Source organism: Pan paniscus, chromosome 16 (assembly GCF_029289425.2).
Source record: "Pan paniscus chromosome 16, NHGRI_mPanPan1-v2.0_pri, whole genome shotgun sequence".
Classification (NCBI taxonomy): Eukaryota; Metazoa; Chordata; class Mammalia; order Primates; family Hominidae; genus Pan; species Pan paniscus.
The window spans coordinates 83,916,970-83,938,164 of NC_073265.2; the positions used below are offsets into that span (position 1 = coordinate 83,916,970).

The window sequence follows — 21,195 nt, forward strand, 5'->3', positions numbered from 1 at the left end:
AGAAGAGAAAGCACCAAAGAATGCCTTTACATGGGTGGGGGGGGAAGCTGGGGAGTGAATTCATCTCTTAATTAGACAGTAATATATGTACCAGATATACTCTTTGAGAAGAGAGAATTCCAGTTTTTCATTCAACCATTAACACAGTTTGTTTTAGGCTTATTATGGCTGTATCAGCCAATGAGACTTTATTCTTCCCAAAGACTAATTTTTTCCAAGCTATCTGTGGATTTTTGTGGATGGAGCACTCCGTAATTTAACCATGAGATTAGCCTAACTCACTTGATGTTTACAGAGGGAGGAATGCCGTACTTCTTAATATCTTTACTTCTGTGTTTGCGCGCTTGGATAATTTCTCCCCGAGTTCTCATATCCCTGATGTTACTCGGAGAGCCTGTCTGGAGCATCTGCTCCCTGGTACGGCTGGCTCCTGCCACATGCTCTGAGCCATCGGCACCAGCCGAGCAGCTCTCAGAGAGGAGATGGCAATTTGGGATTCCCCCCCCCTTTTTTTTTTCATTACAACTTTGTCAGTTATTCCCATGAGAATACATGTAACCAGAATGTGGGGGACACTTTAGAGAGGTCTGGGGGACTCGGAGCAAAGACTCTCCTTGACAGTTTTCTCATTTCACATTTTTTATTCCTTGCTTGGTGAACATGACTTAAAAACAAAACAAAACAAAACAAAACAACTCCCCTCTGTTTTGTACATAAAAGTTTTGTGTGTTTGGTCTTTCTATACTACCAACAACTGACGTAGCTCGCCTGCCTGCCTTCCTTTCCCCAAACCCTTACCCGATTCTGTCTTTCTCTTCTTCCCTCCTTGTAGCCAACCTAAAAAGAAGTCAAGGTGTGTGGTGGCTTGCATTTAAAGTAGGCTTTCACAAAACATTCTATCTTGTATTTTGAAGGATCTGGTTTGCAAAAAGCATTAGCATAGGTTACTGGTTCTTCCTTTTTCTCTCCTTCCTCTCCTCCCTTCCTCCTTCCCCCTTCCCCCCTTCCTCCTTTCCTTCCTCCCTCTCTCCTTCCTTCCCTAGAAGATCTAAGCAGTTACCTCCAGCTTAATCAGGGTTTCTCAGTCTTGGCACTATTGATATTTGGGGCCAGGACATTCTTTGTCATATGGAGCTGCCCTGTGCATCGTAGCATGTCCAGCCGTCTCCCTGACCTCTACACACTAGATAACAGTAACGCCTGCCCACATCCCTGCTGTGACAGCCAAATATGTATGTAGATGTTGCCAGATATTCTGAGGGGGTAGAGATCACTTGCAGTCAAGAACCGCTGACCTAAACTAATGCATTTTTCAAAACATATCTTTCAAAATACAAGGTAGAATGTCTCATGAATGACCAGGCTTAAATGCAAGGAGTCCTCGACTGGGACTTTTTTCAGATTGGTCATAAGCTGCCTTATGATCTGTTGTTCATTCGTTTGTTCCACAAATATTCATCAAGTGTCCACTTGGTGCCAGGCAGTGCTTTAGGTGATAGAGCTCTAACAATGACCAGAGGGAGGCTCCCTCCTCTCTTGGAGCTTTTATTATAGTAGCAGGAAACAATGCATAAACAAAACAAAAGCAATATACAGAATGTTAGATGGTGAATAGTAAAGAGGGAGAGGGTTGCTGGGAATATGTGTGGGGAAGGGCACTTTTTTCCAGCTGCTAGCCAGGGAGGGCCTCATGGAAAAGGGGGCATTTGAGTGGGAACGTAAGGAGGTGAGGGAGAGAGCCATGTGGATATCTGAGAAATCCCTCCCAGGCAGGAAATTCTCAAGTTCAAGGGCTGTGAGGCAGGACCTTGACTGTCAAATTCCAGCAATGGCCGGGCAGCCAGTATGGATTGATCAAGTGTGCCTGTGGCGAACAGGAAAGGACACAGAGGTAGGGTGGAGCTGGAGAGGACCCTGGAGGATGTGAAAGTGAAAAAGGTTGAAGTACTTTGGCATTTTCATCGTGGGGGATGGGAAACCACGAAGAGTTTCAGGCCAGGAAGTGCTTGATTTGTTCCACATTATGTGTTTGTTTCTAATATAAAAGTGCTGTGTACATCCAGGAATAACCCCTGATCTGCAAGGTCTCTACCTTGTAAAATAGCGCAGCCTGGGCCATTCCTCTCAAGGACTTCGGGGGACCCTGGCATGGTGCACTCAATAAGATGCTTCGGCTGCTGCTGTTCACTCTGTTTCCATCCAGATTCATTTCCAATTCCTGACTGATAAATTGGGGAAGTGATCATATCTTCTAGTGCATCTGTGTGGGCTCTCCCTGAAATTCAGTGGTCCACCTGCAACATTCCCTCTCCAAATGAATTGATTCTCTATCTAATATTAGATATAAATATGATCTTAAAATTGCTGTAACCCTCAATTTAACTGGCAAAGTATAAGCTGTAAGTTGTTTCATGGATCATTCTATTTTCAAATAATTCTAACTTGTGATTTAGAGGATGTGTTTTAACCCACTTATTTAGATCTAGTTTTTTTTTTCTTTAATCTCTCTTGAGTGATGCTTACAATAGAATAGTGAACTAGAAAGTTCTGTGCCGTACACTTGGCATGTGCTGAACCATCAGTTCTCTAAGGACTGGATGAGGCAGGCTTTATTATTATGCCCATTTACAAGTAAGGATACTGAAGCACCGAAAGGATCCTGTAGCTAGTAAGTAATAGAGACAGGATTTGAATTTAGGTGGTCTCATACTAAAGCCTGAGCCCCTAAGAGTTTGTTATATTGCCACAGTGAGTAATTATTAAGTATATATCATCTCCAAAGCAAGAATCAAGAGGCTATTTTGTGTAACCACTGTGCTATGTGCCGTCAGGGTCGGGGTTGGGGGGTGGCAGGAGGGACGCAGACTTGAAGAGTTGGGTAAGTTGCAGGAAGGCACCTGTGCAATAAACACGTAAGACCCAAATAAACATATAAGTCTCACAGGAATGAGAAAGGGCAGTGGGAAGTAGGACGGATGGGTTTAAGTTTAGGAAGACTTAGGAAGTAGGGAGTTTGAGCTGGGTCAGGGATGAGTGGCGTGTTGATAGTGTGTGGCAGGTGAAGTGAAGAATGAAGGACATTCCAAACAGAGGGTCCAGGAATGAGGGGAGCAGAGGTGTAGGGGAAAGGCCATGTCTGGGAATGAGGAGGGGGCTGGCTTCTGGGAGCTCAGGGTGGGCATGGAGGGGAACTGGGACACACTGAGGGCAGCCCAGGAAAGGTTGAGGGAGGTCTCGGTTACTATTTTAGCAGGGAGCCACTGAAGATTTTTGACCTGGAGGTAGAGATATTGGAGCAGTTGACTAGGAAGAAAGTTTCGGCTCTAGTATGAACCAAATTAGTGAGAGAGAAGACTCTTCCCAGAAGACTTGGTTCAAATTCTGAGAATTAAGCATCAAAGAGCACCCTTAGATTTCATATTGTGTGCTTCTTTAGGAGAAGGACTTGTTTCTCTGTTTTTTTTTTGTTTTGTTTTGTTTTGTTTTTTAACATGAGCGAGAATCATAAAAATTGATTTGTTGGTGTTTCTCTCTGATCTTTATAGGCAATGGAGCCATAATCAATAATACCTTATTTTAGGTTTAAAAACAGAAAAAACAGAAATTGTATTTCTTGAAGAGGAATGTGAATAATTTTTTTGAGAATTCATTTTCTCTAATCAAGTTATAAACCGTAACTTGATTTACACTTTTAGAGAAAATGCAAACTATATTTTTAAATGTCTAAGAATAAAGTATAGAATATACTTCAACCTTTAATCTCACTCAAAATGGTAATGTGCTAAGTGCATTTAAGCCTGTTAAATGAAGAGCCTGTTCCAAATTCACTATATCTTTCATCAAGGTGAATGTGCTGACTACTGGCTCATTTAAAATCCATGTAAATATATTCATTATTGATGGTGAATGTTCAAGGCATATATATATATATGTGTGTGTGTGTGTGTATATATATATGCTTAGATGTTTATCATAATTGAAAGAATACAGGCCAATGGGCTATCCTTCCATATATTTCATTTGTCTTCAATCCTTTTCAGAAAAATAGTTCTTTATGTAGATATAGAATACTTTTTAATAAAATATTCATGGTTAAAAACAGTAGAAAATTGAGATTGGAATGCGTTATAATCTGAAGACTTCTAATATTTGCTCATTTTCACATTGCTCCTTTAATCTTCTAATCAGTAACACAGCAAGTGTGCATTGGAAAACTCTAAGCACACTTTAGAGTCTTAAAACATGTCAGGCAGTAGACACTATCTTCTGATAATTCACTGACTCAATAGACTTATTTCATATTTTTATCCTCAATTAAGTGATCTTAATTCTGTCCTGAAAATCAGGCTGGATTCTTCTCCTCTAGGCCATTCCTTTTTATTGAATCACACATTTACCCTCTCAAAATTACCCAATGGACCCATTTTAGAAGACTGAAAATCAGCTTTCATGGTAATCTGTAAAACAGGAAAAGCATGCATATATTGGTATTTCCTAATAACAAATAAGAAGTCATCTGCAGTTTGATGAAGACCTGCAATTTCTTTTTTTTTTTTTTTTTTTTTGAGATGGAGTCTTGCTCTGTTGCCTGGGCTGGAGTGCAGTGGCTTGATCTTGGCTCACTGCAACCTCCACCTCCCAGGCTCAAGCAATTCTCCTGCCTCAGCCTCCTGAATAACTGGGATTACAGGCACCCACCACCATGCCTGGCTAATTTTTGTATTTTTAGTAGAGACAAGGTTTCACCATGTTGGCCAGGCTGGTCTCAAACTACTGACCTCAGGTGTTCTGCCCACCTCAGCCTCCCAAAGTGCTGGGATTACAGGTGTGAGCCACCATGCCCTGCCAAAGACCTGCATTTTGAATCACATGTGAGTCCTTCTGTGTGAGCCAGGCCACTGTCACAAATGACTGTATAATCAGAAGCATGGGTCTTTATACTGCCCTTCTAAATTCCCAGTGTTCTCGGTGAATCCATGTACACCCGATAGCTGGCTGCACCAATAACAGCCTCACTTAATTGATTTACTGGGACAAATTTTCTATAATGGCTTGTACCAAATAAATGCCACGTGTATCTCCATTTGCATTTTCAATTAACTCTATTGCCTAAGTTTCACCTGTGATGGGTTTGTGCATTGAAATGGACTTGAACAATCATAGGTTGTTTTAGGTTAATACAGAAATTTTTGCCCATTAAAGTAAATAATACTGATTTATAATTAAGCTTAAAAAAAAGTAAATCTGTTGCCAAGGTTTGGTTTTCCAGGGCATAGATTTGGTTGGCGAATACCATGTAAGTCAAGTTGGTGCCGTAGGGTAGAGGGGCAGTGTGCATAGGTGAAAAGGAGAGAGGGATGTATCACCTGGGAAATTATTTGATAAACACAAAACTTGAGTCCCAAGTAGGGCGAAAATGGTCACTTTGAATGGAAATTTCACCTCTTCTCATTGTCTACTCCTGGTCCAATGTAACCATTGAAATAAATAAATGAAGACAAAATAACGCAAATTTCCTATCGGCTCTAGAAACTAGGAAAGAATACCTTTAACATGCTGGAGAGATCCTGAACCCCATGTAGTAGACAGTCTAGGTGTTTGATTAGAACAGACAGGCTAAGAGAGAAAGAATGACTGTAGGAGTCTCCTGATGGCAAGTAGAAAGCTGGGTGAATCACACGTGGTAGATGTTAAATCAGTTCAACTTTTCTATTAAGTGGAAAAACCTCTTACATGGATTCAAAGAGTAAAATCTAATTGCTGCTTCTTTGAGACACCTAAAACACAGTAATACACAAATGGATGAACAAAAGTATCCTACACAAATGTAAGTAAAAGGTAGGTCAGAAACTCGATAGAGGTTTTAGGGGTAAAAAAAAGATTGAATTAACAATAAGGTTATTATAAGGCCAGGGGCGGTGGCTCATGCCTGTAATCCCAGCACTTTGGGAGGCTGAGGTGGGCGGATCACGAGGTTAGGAGATCGAGACTATACTGGCTAACCCGGTGAAACCCTGTCTCCACTAAAAAATACAAAAAATTAGCCGGGTGTGGGGGCAGGTGCCTGTAGTCCCAGCTACTCAGGAGGCTGAAGCAGGAGAATGGCGTGAACCCAGGCGGCGGAGGTTGCAGTGAGCAGAGATAGTGCCACTGCACTCCAGCCTGTGTGACCAAGTGAGACTCCATCTCAAAAAAAAAAAATAGTGATAGTAAGGTTATTATAAATATGAACCTTTAAGTGGATAACTTTTCATAGAAATATATATGCATATTAAAACAGGGAAAAATAATAAAACTAGAATTGTCAAACGATATATTTTATGTATTCAGCATTTTAAAAAATCAGAAACAGGCTGGGTGTGGTGGCTCACACCTGTAATCCCAGCACTTTGGGAGGCTGAGCCAGGTGGATCACAAGGTCAGGAGTTTGAGACCAGCCTGACCAACATGGTGAAACCCTGTTTTCTACTAAAAATACAAAAAAATTAGCTGGGCGTGGTGGCGTGCTTCTGTAATCCCAGCTACTCAGGAGGCTGAGGCAGGACAATCGCTTGAACTCAGGAGGTGGAGGTTGTGGTGAGCCAAGATTGCACCATGGCACTCCAGCCTGGGCAATAGAGCAAAACTCCGTCTCAAAAAAAAAAAAAAAATGTAGTAAAAAAACGTGGTAGCTGAACACATATGAATGGCTCATGATTTATTCAATTATGATCATGATGGTCGAGAATGTAAATGCTATAGCCAGACCACCTAGGTTGACACCCTGACTCCCCCTTTAAACTGGCTGTGTGATTTTTAACATTACTTAACCTATCTGTCTGCATTTCTTTGTTGCTGAAGTGAAGATAAATATCCTTCTGCTTGTACTGGAGGTGTATGGTGAAGATCAGAGTTGTTAAGTATGAGGTGGGCACAACATTCCCTGGCACACAGTGAGCACTTATAGTGTAAGCTGGCATTATTTTCATCTGCATTGTTTTAGCAATTGAAATGATCAAATGCGAATATGCCTTAAAAACTTCATATGAGTGTTTGTTTAAAAATGTTACATTAACGTTGTGACTGGGTGCAGTGGCTCACACCTGTAATCACAGCACTTTGGGAGGCTGAGGCGGGTGGATCACGAGGTCAGGAGATCGAGACCATCCTGGCTAACATGGTGAAACCCTGTTTCTACTAAAAATACAAAAAATTAGCTAGGTGTGGTGGCGGGCGCCTGTAGTCCTAGCTACTCAGGAGGCTGAGGCAGCAGAATCACTTGAACCTGGGAGGCAGAGGTTGCAGTGAACCAAGATCACGCCACTGCACTCCAGCCTGGGCGACAGGGTGAGACTCCATCTCAAAGATATTAACGTTGTGTTTTTTCTATTAAACACTTTTTATAAATTGTACACAACTTTTGGAATGAATGTATATTGCTTTTGTAGGAGCAGCTTATATTTTAGGGATAGTTGGTTTGGGTTTCAGGCAGTGGATGAATGGATTGTCTCAAAAAGGAAGAAGTGAGGTAGAAATGGAGGCGGTCTAGGGTGATGAATTCCATGCTGCCTCTACTGGCTGGTAGCTGAGCTTCTGTGCAGCCAACAGTGACCTGGTAGATCTCTCTCGTGCTGTTTGTATAACTCACATCATGGGAATAAGGCCTGATTCCAAGTGGCGACAAGAATGTGAATGGATACCGAGTAAAGTGTATTGATTTTCCTCTTGCCCAGCCACATGTCTGTCCTCGTCACATTTTATTGGAGAGCCACTTTCCCTGTGCATCAGCTGGAACCAACTAATATGTCATTGGTGTTGTCACGTTATTTTCCCTTTTATGCAGAGTGAATAAGAATGAATAACGGCTGAAAGAGCAATGCTATTTATACGCAACATCCTCAGTTTCTAACTGGAAGGTCAAACAATGGGGAATCAGTATGACTCTTTAGTTTGGATTTTGATCTTAAGTGTGTATCTTTCCTCTCTAAAGCCATTGATCGTTTTATTCCTTCATATTGATTCTGATGAACTTCGCTATTGAATAAGTTGGCAATTCATTGCATCAAAGATCTTTATAGGAAAGCATAATAATGATAATTTTTTAAAAAAGAGTTCAAGATGAGAAGTTTTTTTCCTCTGTTCTCACATGCTCACCTCTGTTATATGCTGATTATAAAATAGTTTAGTTTTTTAATATAATGAGTGTACCATTTATTTGACTCAAAAATTAGTTTTATCAACCAACTTCTAAAAACTGGTTATATTTACTGTGCTTACTGCTTGGTAAATGTATTTAATATTCTTTTATATAGAAAAAAGTTAAATAGCTTAAGCATGACTCTGGGTCAAATTAAAAATTTTCAGCAAGACTGTCTTCAGTGACGTGGCTCTGGTTCCAAAGTCCTGAATCATTACTCAGAAACAGACTTCTTGTACTTTTATTTACTGACCGATTGAACCAGGGATCAGCTGTTAGCATGCTCTATAAAAGCTTTGTGATATATTTCTGAAAATAATATAAGGGACATGAAAGTGTCAATTTTCCTGATGAGGGGTGTTTGCATTCTCAAGTTAAATCTGTTATTACTGTCCTGCATAGATGGTTTCTTCAGCTTATTGCTTAATATTATGCACTATTTGGCCATGAAAAGGCAAGTATACAAAAATGTGTAGTAAGTCAATTTGAAGAGTTTATCCTGGAAAACTGAAGTTAAAGACATCATTATTTTATCCAAGACTCATATTTGAGTGAAGTGAAGTCCTCCCAAATGTCAGCTCAGGAAATCTCTCCAAATGAATTGCCTTGTCTTTTTGTCATAAATTGAAAGCTGTATTGTTCCTTTTTGCCTTTGCTGACAGAGATCTCAAAATTAATGAAAAGTATATATAGATTCTCTCCTCTAAATTTTCTTTTTAATTATGTCTGTTTAATTATTTAATAGAAGCTTTAAAGTTATAAATGTAGAAATAATTTTCAGACTTTTAAATATAAATAATAAATGTTGTTTAGACATGGAATTGTGTGTATGTGTATATATATATGTTTGGTTTTCATCTATTATATAAATGCTCTCATGTAGGAGTTTGGCAAGTTGGATGATACAGAACTTTTTATCTGATATTCTTGTTTTAGAAGTTCAATTATATAATCAGGGAGGAAAATATTTTTAAAAGTAGTCTCTTCTGTTACTATCTCAATGTTAATTATAACACTATTCAAATGTGTTCACCTGTTCTTAACCCAAACATATTCCAAATACTAATTAGCATTTCTTCTTTCCTTTAGCTTTTATCTTTTCTCTAAAGATATTCCTTGTAGCAGACAAACTAGAAAAGTGGAAGCAACTAAATGTTCATCAATAGGAGAATTAATAAATTATAGTTTATTCACTTTTTAAAGATTATATAGCAGTATAAAAAATGAACCAGACCTAGATACTAATATAAACAGATTACCAAGTCATATTGATAGATACAAAACAAAATTGCAAAATACACACAATTTGTCACTTAGGCAAAGAATTTTAAATACATTTGTCTGTCAAGACTATTTTTATGAATATAAAATCTCAATAAAATTTAGAAAGGATGCCTGCCAAATTCCTGTCTAATTTATGTTTAGGGGAAGGAATTTGGTGTTTGTGGAAGTTCAAAGGGACTTCAGTTTTTTCTGCAATTTTTAAACTTTTTACAGTTTTTAAACTTATATTCTATTTTTTAAGATAGTTAAGTCCCAAACATGCATGGGTTTAATTCTATCTCAGGCTTTGATGCCTGCTTTCATGTCCTTAGGTGGGTTCTGATTTTGCTGACACAATGTGAGGGACATTAGGAAACAGGAAATGGTCATTTACCAAATTAAAAAATCCCTTTGCTATAAAATATTTCTCTTTATTCTGATACCTCTTGTTCTTCTGTTATTCTTTGCCAACCCTTAAGAAATCATGGAAATTTTAAGATAACAGTACAGTGACTGTGGGTTGAAGCAAAGCTAAACTGGACCCAAGTCAGCTTGGCAAATTGTCAGGCTGTTTTTGTATTTATTTCTTTCAACTTTAACATCCACAATTTATTAAGTGAGACTGTGTATCAAGGCGGAAGCTCAGAATCCTGTTTGGACACCGTTTAGGAAGGAAACCAGGTCTTTATGGGGCACCCCCTTCCTCTTAGCTGCTGGCCAGGAAGACCATCCTTCTGTATCAAGCCTATTCAATCAGAGAGAGGTGGGGTGACTTTGGGAAGGAAGATGACCTCTCCCTTGTAAAGTGGAATTGCTGTTTCCCCCCATGACTTATACAACTCATTTCTACCACTGTTTATAAGAACACTTGTGTGAATGCTTGTAGTGACAGCAATAGTCATTTAAAATATGGCTCAAATTTCATGCTGTTAGATTTCCTATGCTATTGAAATTTTTGATCATTACAATCTCAAGTAGAGCTTTTGATTAACTGGAGTTTTGCTGAGGCCCTTTTAGAGTTAATAGGTATGCTTCTTAAAAGCCCAAAGTTTAATCAGTTACATATACTACTACTATGTAAAATCATGACTGCTATCAAATCTGAAAAGAGAATGATGAAATCAAGCTAATTAACTTGTCTTTCATGGGAGCCAATCAGTTTCCAAAATCATACTGAAAATGTTTTACTTAGATAACTTATATGTGGGGTCCACAGGTAGACTACTGTATGGAACTGATGCAACATGCCAGCCAAGAGAGGACAGCAGAGAAACTTGTTTATTTTGAAGATTTGTTGGCACTTTGTGCATTTTGAGTGTTTTTGGATTTTGACCTCAACCTTAAGCTGATTTATTTACTTAATTTGCATTGTTTCCTGGCTTGTAAAGCACCATTAAAACCAGCTCCTTTATTCATTTCTGTTAAAAATAACATTTTGGGGGGGAATACTTTTAGATTTACAGAGAAGTTCAAAGAGAATACAGGGTTCCCCATACATACCTTATCCAGTTTATTCTAATGTTGACGTTATATACTACCATAGTACATTTGTTAAAACTGAAAAGAACTAACATTGTTACCTTGTGATTAAACTCTGATCCCTATTTGGATTTCACCGGTTTTTGCACCAGTATCTTTTTTCTGTTCAAGGACCCAATCCAGAATACCACATTGCATTTAATCATCTTATCTCCTTAGACTCTTCTAATCTGTGACAGTTTCCTAGTCTTTCCTTTTTCCCATGACCTTTACAGTCTTGAAGAGTATTGGCCAGAAATTTTGTAGAATATTCATCATTTTTGAGTAAATGGAAATATGTAACTTATGATTTGCACCAATATTTTTCATCCACACACCAGTTTCAGCCTAGTGATCATCACTTTATCTTCCTATCTAGAGCTTGTTATAACAGCACTCTAAAAGTAAAAGGTGATTTATGGTGGATTTAATATTTGTTTAATGTTTGCTTCATCTGTGATCATTCTGCATCCCCGATTTTGCCAAAGTTAGTTTTGGTTATTTACTTTAAACCACATAGTAATTTTGTACCAATGTGTATTTTGTCTTTTGTTTGTGACAGATTAGAGATGGACAACCAAATTGTTATGTACTAAAGAATAAAGATTTAGAACAAGCTTTTAAAGGAGTTATTTACTTAGAGATGGACCTTATATATAATCCGGTAAGTCTAACTGGGTCATACTTCCCTGCTTTCCCATACCTAAAATAGAAGGTGACCAGCTTTTGGAGGCTCAAATCAATGTAAGATGTTTCAGAATTTTTGCAGCTACAGAGAGGAAAGAATAGTGTTTTAAAGCTGTGCATTTTATAAGCAGGTTACCCTCATCTCCTGCTTTCTTCTGGAAAACGTTTGTATATAGAGTATGTATACTGGTAAAACCTGAGTTTAATGGAAAAGTGGAATACAGGCTTGAAGAGAAAATATTTCGGTTAAGGAATTTTACAGTTCGTGTGATGTGGAGAAGGACTTGAATCTGATTCTTTGGGGTCTTACTCAGTCTGGTGGTTTGAACAAGTGCTAAGTCCCTCTGACCCTCAGTTTATTCCCTGTAAAATGGGGCTAAAATGGCTCATTGACTTATTTTTCTGGGTCATTGAAAGGAAATAAAATTCTCTGTGAAAAGTGTGTTTTCATAAACTGGAAATTGTTATTCACATGCAGACATTTTTGGTAGAAGCTTAACTTAAAAGGATTTCAGAAGGAAGTTTTATCTTTTACGGACATTAGTTTGAAAAATTCATGAACCTCAATCTCTGCAGTGGTTGAAAATACTCCCAAGGAATGAGCAAAGTGGAGACAGTACCCTTCTAGACTCAATCTGACCCATGCCAGGGACTCTTATCAAATGAGACCCCCAGAAACATGTACAGGGCACAGGGGTATCCACCATTTCTTTGCTCCCTGCTAAGGTCAGAGTCAGAAGCTATTGGTTTGCACAATTTTCCCAGTCATTAAGAAAACTGGATGGATGAAGTCCCTATACATGCTGCCCTTTTTTAACAATGATGTCTTTTCTAGGTGAAAGCAAGTATTAGGACTTTTACTCCCCGGGAAAAGCGCTTTGTTGAAGACAGCCGCAAGCTGTCCAAAAAGGTGGGTTGCTACAGTAGGTGGCTTGTTGATTGGTACACTCAGCACCCAGCAGCTGAAGTATTAACACTTGCCTATAATTTCTTCCTTGAAACTTTTCCTCCCTCTTACTCCTCCTCTCTCCCTCTTGCCCCATCTCTCGACTTATTTCTCCTTGTCCCCTTCTCTCCTAAAATAAGGAGGTCAGTCAGCTCCCATAAGAAGGGCAAGACTTAAAACATAATTCTTCGGTGAAACAGAAGGTCTCAGGCCCCCATTGTTCTCCTGATTCATTGTATAAACAAAAATTCCTAGCATCAAGACTGTCAGTGTCTTGTCCTGCCTACCCGTCCTTTAATCACAGCCATTTTGTCCTCTGCCCTTTGAAGTTTCAGGGAGGTGCAGTGTGTGGAGTCAATCACAGAATTATCCCAGCAGATCTTCAGAGACTTCTAGCCTGGTTTCGCTCATGACTGCTCCTACCACTTCGGCGTGGTCTAAATTTGGGATGTGTGGGCATTTCACCCCATACTGAATGCAAGTTCTCTCCCTCTGCCTATTGCCCTTAACTCCTTTCTCATTCAGTTCAACAAAAGGTGAAGTTCAGAGCCTGGTAGGGGAAGTTTCACTTTTTTTTTTTTTTTTTTCCCGTGGCCTTTACATTCCTTTTTCAGAGTCCCTCCCTGTTGTACTCTCCGCAGCTCAGGATTTCACTTTGTACCTATCGTCCCTCTTCAATTGTATAACAAAGAACAAAGTGTCCCCTTTTTCAAGAGTTTATTACTTCCACCACTTCCTTTGGGGTGAGCAGCTGTGGATTACATAAAGCAGTTAAATATAAAGACGTCTTATCATCCTTTTGTTTCCCATGAACTTCTGGGCATACTTGGGAAAGGCCTTAAATGTCTTCTGAGGGGAAGCCTCCAAATATTTCATTTTGGTCTGCCGTAACATTGAGTGTAGTATTTATTTTGTGTAATCTGAGTAAATGTCTTATTTTATTATTATTATTATTGCCTTTTGCTCTGTTTACTTGAAAGTTAAAACCTGGGTTGAGGTGGGTGGGGTAGCTGCTTTGCAAGCACATTGAAATGAATCTGCCTGCAACTGGGAGAGAGACATTTCCTTTGCAAAACAAGACCTCCACGTGGGGTGGCTTTGGGCTCTCAGAGCACTGGGGAACTTGGGGCTGAAATCCTAGGGTATGCTAGGACCCTCCCCACGTGCCTCTTGCTACTTAGTCCCCCCAAATTTTGATAAACTGGAAACGTTTCCTTAGGATATAAATGCTTGAAAGCACTTACTGTGTGACAGGCACTTTTCTAAGCTTTTTCATTCTCTCAACACCTTGTAAGATTAGCACTAATATCAACCCTATTTTGTAAAAGAGAAGTTAAGTAACTTGCCCAAGGTGAACTCCAATCCCTTCCCAGAACTCTGTAGACCTCTGGACTAGATAAGCTATAATACTTGCATGTTTTAATTGTAAATCTATTCATTTGCTTCCAAACTAAACAACATAGACACTCATTCTGTGTCTGTATCTCTCTTTATCTCTCTCTCTCTCTGTCTTTCTCTTTCTAGTTCTCTCTCTCTCTCTGCCTCTGTATGTGTCTTTCTCACACAAATTCACCAACATTAAATACCTGGCTTCTGTAGTTTCACCAGTTCCATTTTTGTGCTGAACATTGTTGAAACAGGCTATTCTTTTTCAGTTGAGCGCTAAAATGCATTTGATTCTCATTTCCTCTATGGATGATCATATTTTAAAAAGACTTTTAGAAGTGTCAGGTCTTCTCCTTTCTATTATTATCATATTTTAAAATTGGGATCTATACAAAATATAATTTAAATGATCAGGGTACCTGATCTAGATGGAATATTTGTAGTATTTAAATCTAGTTTCCTGTTTGTCATTTTTTAAAATCAGATCTTATCAAGAGATGTGGACCGTGTGAAAAGAATCACTATGGCAATATGGAATACAATGCAATTCCTTAAAAGCTGCTTCCAGTGGGAATCCACATTAAGAAGTACAATAGCATTCGCGGTAAGCTTCCTTTCTTATGTTCAAACTATTTGCTTCTTATTTGCATCTATTCATCTTTCTGAAATATATTACAGCATAGGTGATTATGTGGGGGTTGTCTTTCTAAGACAGTACTTAGGTCAAATTTACCTGGGAAACCCCTTAAATTACCCAAATCTTAGTCATATATGGTCTCTTGGTAAATTTAAGAGCACTACTGTTGTATATATATGTTTAAATGTTTCTCCAGTTGTTGTTACAGCTACATTTGTATAGCCCTGCATTGTGTGTATTTTTTTTCTTTCTGTGCCAGTGACCGCCCATAATTTCTGAAAAATGGCATCTGAAAAATCACAGGACTAAATAATAACTGAATTGTTCAATTTACGTCTTAAGTAAATTATTCCCAAACTTTGATATTAAAGATGTTCATTCATTTCAAGCCAGTTGGGACATACTGATCATTACACATTGCAATTTCATTCAGCACCTCAAAGGGGAACCACCCCTGTCTATGAAATGTACCCTTTTCTCTGGTGACACTGGCCCATCCTTATGAGCATAATAAAATCACAGAATCAAAGCGCTGCAAGAGATCTTAAAACCACCTAAGTCTACCACTGAGAGCCCAAGAATCTTGGAAGGACTTCACATCTGGCCTCATGCCTTCACTTTATATCTCAGGGCATTTTCTCTCATTTGTAAAGGGACTTGTCCTTGATCAAATTGGTAATGTCAGCCGTGGGAGGAGAAATCAAGTCTCCCGACTGTTGTATATTTGGTATCATGCCATTCATTTCTGTCCTGTGCAAAGATCACTATAAAAACTAATACGAGTGGTCTAAGAGTGTGAATATCAGTCATGATCATTGGTGAATCTGATTTCTGAGTGTTATGTGGTTCTGCTTCTGTTTTCTACTGCCAATATATGCTCAATGTTCTCTCTTAGCCAACAGGCATAGCCTCATTTAAAAAATGGGGGAAGAAAAAATATTTATTAGCCCAAGATGCCAATGGATTCAAGGTCACTCCCAACATTTTTATGCAATCAGGTATATCAGCTCCAAAAGAGGCTTTTCCTTTGCCATTGGGGAGTATTTTGTTTGCTGTCGTTTATTTTAGTTCTCCACTGCTTCGGTGTAGAGGACCCATGCTGCCTGTAGGCTTGACCTTTCCTATACTTTTTCTGCCGTCTGAAGTTGCTAGAACATTTGGCCTTAATAAAAACACTAATAAAGGTTTTATTAATCTGTATCCGTCATTGTCTCAGCATTTGTTTATCCACTTCCCTTTCTCACGTTCTCCTCAGCTGGTGGCTTCATGCGTTGGGTTCCCCTTCAACCTCCCCAGCTCCACTTCCCACCCGAATTCCCTTTCAAAACTTTCCATGGAATGTTCTGTGCAATTCTGGGCAAAAGAGGAAAGTGAACACAATTGGTGGCTTCTTCCAGTCAGCACCCAGACAGCCACTGTGAGGAGGAGAGGATTTCCTCTTTCTCGAGTTTAGTTTCTGGCACTGTGATTTTAGAAAAACAGAGATCTGTTGCCCTGGATTCTGTAGGGAGATGACAGAAATGATTAATGGGCTGCTGGCTTGATCTGAAGAAAGATTAGAACAGATGAATAGAAATAGGTTGTCTAATAGAGGGGACTTCTAAACAGGAAGGGAGGCTTAGAAATGGAGCCACTTCTCCACGGCCTTTTCTCTGAGGGATTCCTCCCTGCTGAGCTTCATGCCTCGGAGCAGAGCCCGCCCCCAGGCTGGAGAATGCAGGCTGCCATGTTGTACTCTCAGATCTCTGAGGCCCACAGCAAGGAAGATCAAGGTGGTGTTCTCCTTGCTGGTTTTCCAAAGTATGATTTTGCAAGGATACATGGGTATATGCGACTATGTGTATAGGGACGTTTCTCATTGGACACCATTGAAAAAAATGCAGAGCCAGTTAGATATGCTATATACCTACAGCCTATCATTTGGTTGTCCTGAAAGTACTGGAATAAAAGTGCTCACTTAAACTCACTTTCAGTTTTAATTTAAAACTCTACTTTCAAAAATTTAGACCATGTGTATGTTGACTGGCCTTGGTGATTCTCAGAAATACCGCAGCCATAACGTGGTAGATAATTCCCCTCCCTAAGTTGATGAAGTGTAATTTTATTAAAAGTTGTTTTTTTATTCCTATTATGATTATTCCAAAACCTTCTGCTATTAAAGTGAGAGGCTATACAGAAAATGCTTTCTTGAGACAGAATAATAAATGTATTTCAGTTTCATCTCTTATTTTTTATTGTTTTTTTTTTTTGTGACAGAGTCTCACTCTGTCACCCAGGCTGGAGTGCAGAGGCATGATCTTGGCTTACTGCAACCCCTGCCTCCCGGGTTCAAGCGATTCTTCTGCCTCAGCCTCCCAAGTAACTGAGACTACAGGCACGCACCACCATGCCCGGCTAATTTTTGTATTTTTAGTAGAGACGGGGTTTCGTCATATTGGCCAGGCTGGTCTTGAACTTCGACCTTGTGATCCACCCATCTCGGCCTCCCAAAGTGCTAGGATTACAGGCTTGAGCCACCGCACCTGGCCTCAGTTTCATCTTCTTTCATTCTTCTTTTGGTAAGATTATGGGTAGCCAAGCTTTCATGTCCTTTTCTTTGAAAACGCCTTCATTTATGTACCTTGCCTGTAGACCTGTTAGCTGTCTGTAGGGGACTGGATTGGGGGGGCGGGTTGCACACCTGGGGGGCTGCCCTGGCTGTAGTGCTGTGTCCCCGAGTCTGTGGGGCTTCATGATGGGTTGTCTTTCTGCAAAATGTTGGATCCTCAAGCCCAGGCTCTCCTCTGCCTTTCTTCACTGTGCAACCGCCATATCTGTCGGGGGTGACACACACTGACGGATGTTCTCCTGTGATCTGTTGACAGAATGCTGCTTGGTGTCTTTATTCGTCATTGTGACACTTTGTTCATGTTCCAACTGCTCGCCTTGGCATGACAGGGCAGAACAGAGGTGTTGTCTGAAGCAAGGTTTTAAGCCAAGGATTTATTAAATGACCCGTAGTCAGGTCCTCTAATTGAAATTAGCGAATGTGATAGTTGAGGGTTTGCTGCACAGTGTGAAAGGAGCTATTTTAGTTGAACCAGTCCCTGGTGGGGCTTTTCTTCTTGTGACGGTACAGGAAGTGATGCTAACACAACAAACTAAGGGCAGAACTGAAGGGACGTGTCTTTCTTCTGTTTTTTGAGAGAACATAAAATACTAACTTTATGTTCTGGACTCTAGTTCCAGGTGATACAAACATGAACATTGTAGAATCATGTTTAATCTATTCTCAATGTCAATTTTAAGACTTTATGAAAGCAAACCATATGTTTTCCATGGATGCCTATGTACATGTGCATGAACATAATCATATATCTTGTTGAAAGCAGCAGTTAAAGAAAAGCAGGCTCTTAAGATCTAGGTCCACGTGGTGTCTCGTCAGAAGTGGATGGACAAACGTGAGAGAACTCACCTTGCTGGATGACCCAAGCATCACCTTCCTCTACCATGCGATTTATCACTGCTACACTTACAGGAGTGGTTGTATTCCCAACATGAGAGAAGAAAGTTATCAGTAATGCACCTGCTATGTTAATGTTGCTGCATAGTGTTGAATTTATTGTTATCATAAGAAATTAAACATGGGCATTTGTAGGGTGGTCAGACCATTCCAAATCAAGTTTCTATAGACTCAGTTCTTCTTGTTAGGATGAACATTGAAAATCTTTCTCATTTTGTCTTCTGGGTCTTTCTCCTTCCCCTATGTTTTCCAGATATTTTGGTATCTTGCCTTTTCTAAGGTTTACTTAGTTATATTAAATTAAGGATATATTTTTTCTTTTTTCTTCCTTCAGAAAGTAACATTCTTGACTTTCCCATTTGAAAAACAAATTAATATGAGATGTTGACTTAGTGAATGAGGCTAAATAGAACTGAAATATTTTGCCTTGAAGTAAGTGCACCTGTATATTTCCCTATGAATAGATTTGTAAATATATGTGGTATTTTTTACACATGTACGTACATACACAAGACGTGTACATGGCCATTCCCACACAGATTTTGACTATTTGAACTATTATTCATAGTTCATGTTATTTCAGTGCTTAGACACTGTCCCAAGGATTTTATAAATTTAGTTCTCACAACAACCTGCTGATGTAGGTGGTGATTACTATCTTCTTTTTACAGATGAGAAAAATAAGCCTATAGAGGTCAAGTACAGTGACAGAGCTCATGTGTGTGTATGAGGTAGAGGTGGAATTGAAACCCAGGCCATCTTGCTTTAGTCTGTGCAGGCTTAACCCTTCAGCTATTCTGCCTCTCACTGATGCCCAGGATGCAATGTTTGTTGTCCTTGTATTTACATAATGACACCGGGACCAACCATACTGATTGTTTCAGATCTGTATTTAGATATTATGTGTGGGGATTAAGCCTGTTCCAAGCTGTGATGCTATACAGGAAAGAAACCCTCATTACATGGGTGAGAATAATTCTTTAGCTCAGTTATTTTATTCACAAGTGATGATGAGACCAAAATTAAAGAAGCCAAACATGGAAATGCCCAGCCCCTGGGCAACACATGCATTTGGCATCCTTGGAATCCAGCTGGATAATTTGAAAAACCCTAGAGCCTTGGTTCTAGACTGAGTCCCAAATTACAGTCTGACTTGTTTTTCCCCACCTTTGAGGAATGCTTTTAGATGGTGTAGAGGGATTTTCAAGGGGAGAAGAAAGTAAAAACAGAAAACAACTAGTGGAAGGGATCATGGAAGGCATTGGACTTTTCAGTTTGTTTTTTTTTTTTAAGTATTCCAAGTTGTTCAGAAAAGGGATGGGGTAGAAGATAATAACCACCCCTTATGTTCCTTTAAAATATCTTGAAATAATAGCTATAAAAGAGATAGGCCCATATGTCTAGTGGGGATCTCTATTTTATATACCCAGTGTCTCAGTGCAAATACATTATTTGATCATAATGAAGATAAATTTGTTCTCAAAAGATAACTTTGCATTGTGATATTTATATTGGTAGATCCAATCATGTATGGGTGTTTTGTTATGACATACTTATATTTTATAAACCCCAATGTTGTCTATTAAAAGTCCTAAAGTTATATTATTATATAAATGCATTTTTCATATGTTAAAATATTATTTACTTGACAGATGGCATCATCAGAAGGTGATTTTAAACAGCAAAGTTCTGATGCTTTTAACATAGAATTGCATTTATGCAGTTTCATTTTTCCACAGATATTTCAGGCACAAACCTATTGTATCAAGGGAGGCAAGTTTGTGGGGCATTGATGGATTCTTTGCTTTATTAAATTTTTACTTGGATGTTTGATCTAAAAAGTAATCTAAATCTACCATATATCAATGAGTATCTTCATAAAGCTATGATTTTAACATCTGTGACTTTTTTCCGATTTTTTGAGTATAGGGAAATAAAGAATTTACTTTTCAGAGTTGACAAGGACTGAAATATGATACACAAATTAAAGCATCAATCAACCTCTCCCTCAATAAAGTTAAAAAAATACAACTGTCCACTCGCTTGGTAATATCCCATATTTAACATATATAGAATTTTTAGCTTTTAGAGATCCTAGAATATTGAGAAAATGTGAAGTAATTTCACATAGAACTTAAAAACAACAGTAGCAGTAATAGAGCCAACCCTTCCAACACACATGTACTTGTGCACACACACACACACACACACACACACACACACATGCATGAACACGAAGAAGCAGAGGACATTTGGGAAATTAAAAGTTGCTCTGTTGAATGTTTTGTGAAAGCAGTTTAGTAAAAACCAAAGGCAAGGCCTTGAGGACTGCTGTTTTCCATGATTTCTCTGTGGACCGAAAAACATTCAGATTCATTTTGCTTTGGTACAAATGACAAATGCAACACTGTTTTGAGATTCGACTCTTTAAATAATGCTGGTCAAATGTCTTTTCGATGCTTTCGATATTTATGTGTTAACTGTGTCTAAAAGATTTACTTTAAGTTCTGTCACCAGTTTACTCACAACCAAATGCACCTGCATTTTATTAAGCTCTTTCATTGGCTATGACATCCACCAGAAGTCACAACTGGATGTGCAGAGCAGACATCGCTGCCCATTTGCTAGGTGTGTGTGCAGTTGATGCTCAAAAATTAAAAGTATTTGTGTAAAGCTGGAAAAAAGAAATTTCAGTTACAAGAACCAGAAGAAGAGAGGTTTTAGACATCTTAAAAGTGTGTACATATAAGTGCACACACAGAACCATATACATATATATGCAAAATATATAGGTATATTCAGTGCTTAAAATATTTGGCATCTTATTGTTTTAACATATATAAGATAGTTTCCCTAGTCTTCCTTTTCATGAAGGACTACATAATATACTTTCAAAATGTTTTAAAGTTTTTTTCAGCACTTTTTTAAAATAGGAACAATCCATCATTGCATATTGTGAGCATAATTTTTACAACATAATTGCACCTTCTATTGGCAGGTTCTCAGGCATTAACTAATTATGCAATTTAATAAAATTACAGTAATCGCATTAAAAAGATTATCTGTTAAAAATTTAAAAG

At 38.8% G+C, this 21,195-nt stretch overlaps 1 protein-coding gene across 4 annotated transcripts in view; it reads left to right on the plus strand.

Moving 5' to 3' along the window:
* MCTP2 (multiple C2 and transmembrane domain containing 2) overlaps window positions 1-21,195 on the plus strand; it is a 258,566-nt gene that overhangs the window by 154,990 nt on the left and 82,381 nt on the right. For 3 of the 4 annotated variants that reach the window (XM_034939475.4, XM_057299844.2, XM_034939474.3), the window contains 3 exons: window positions 11,520-11,621; window positions 12,480-12,554; window positions 14,461-14,580. In XM_034939475.4, coding sequence (XP_034795366.2) covers window positions 11,520-11,621; window positions 12,480-12,554; window positions 14,461-14,580 — 297 coding nt within the window. Of the gene's footprint in view, window positions 1-11,519; window positions 11,622-12,479; window positions 12,555-14,460; window positions 14,581-15,046; window positions 15,119-21,195 lie in introns of those variants that run through there. The other variant, XM_055098233.2, reaches the window with a different exon arrangement.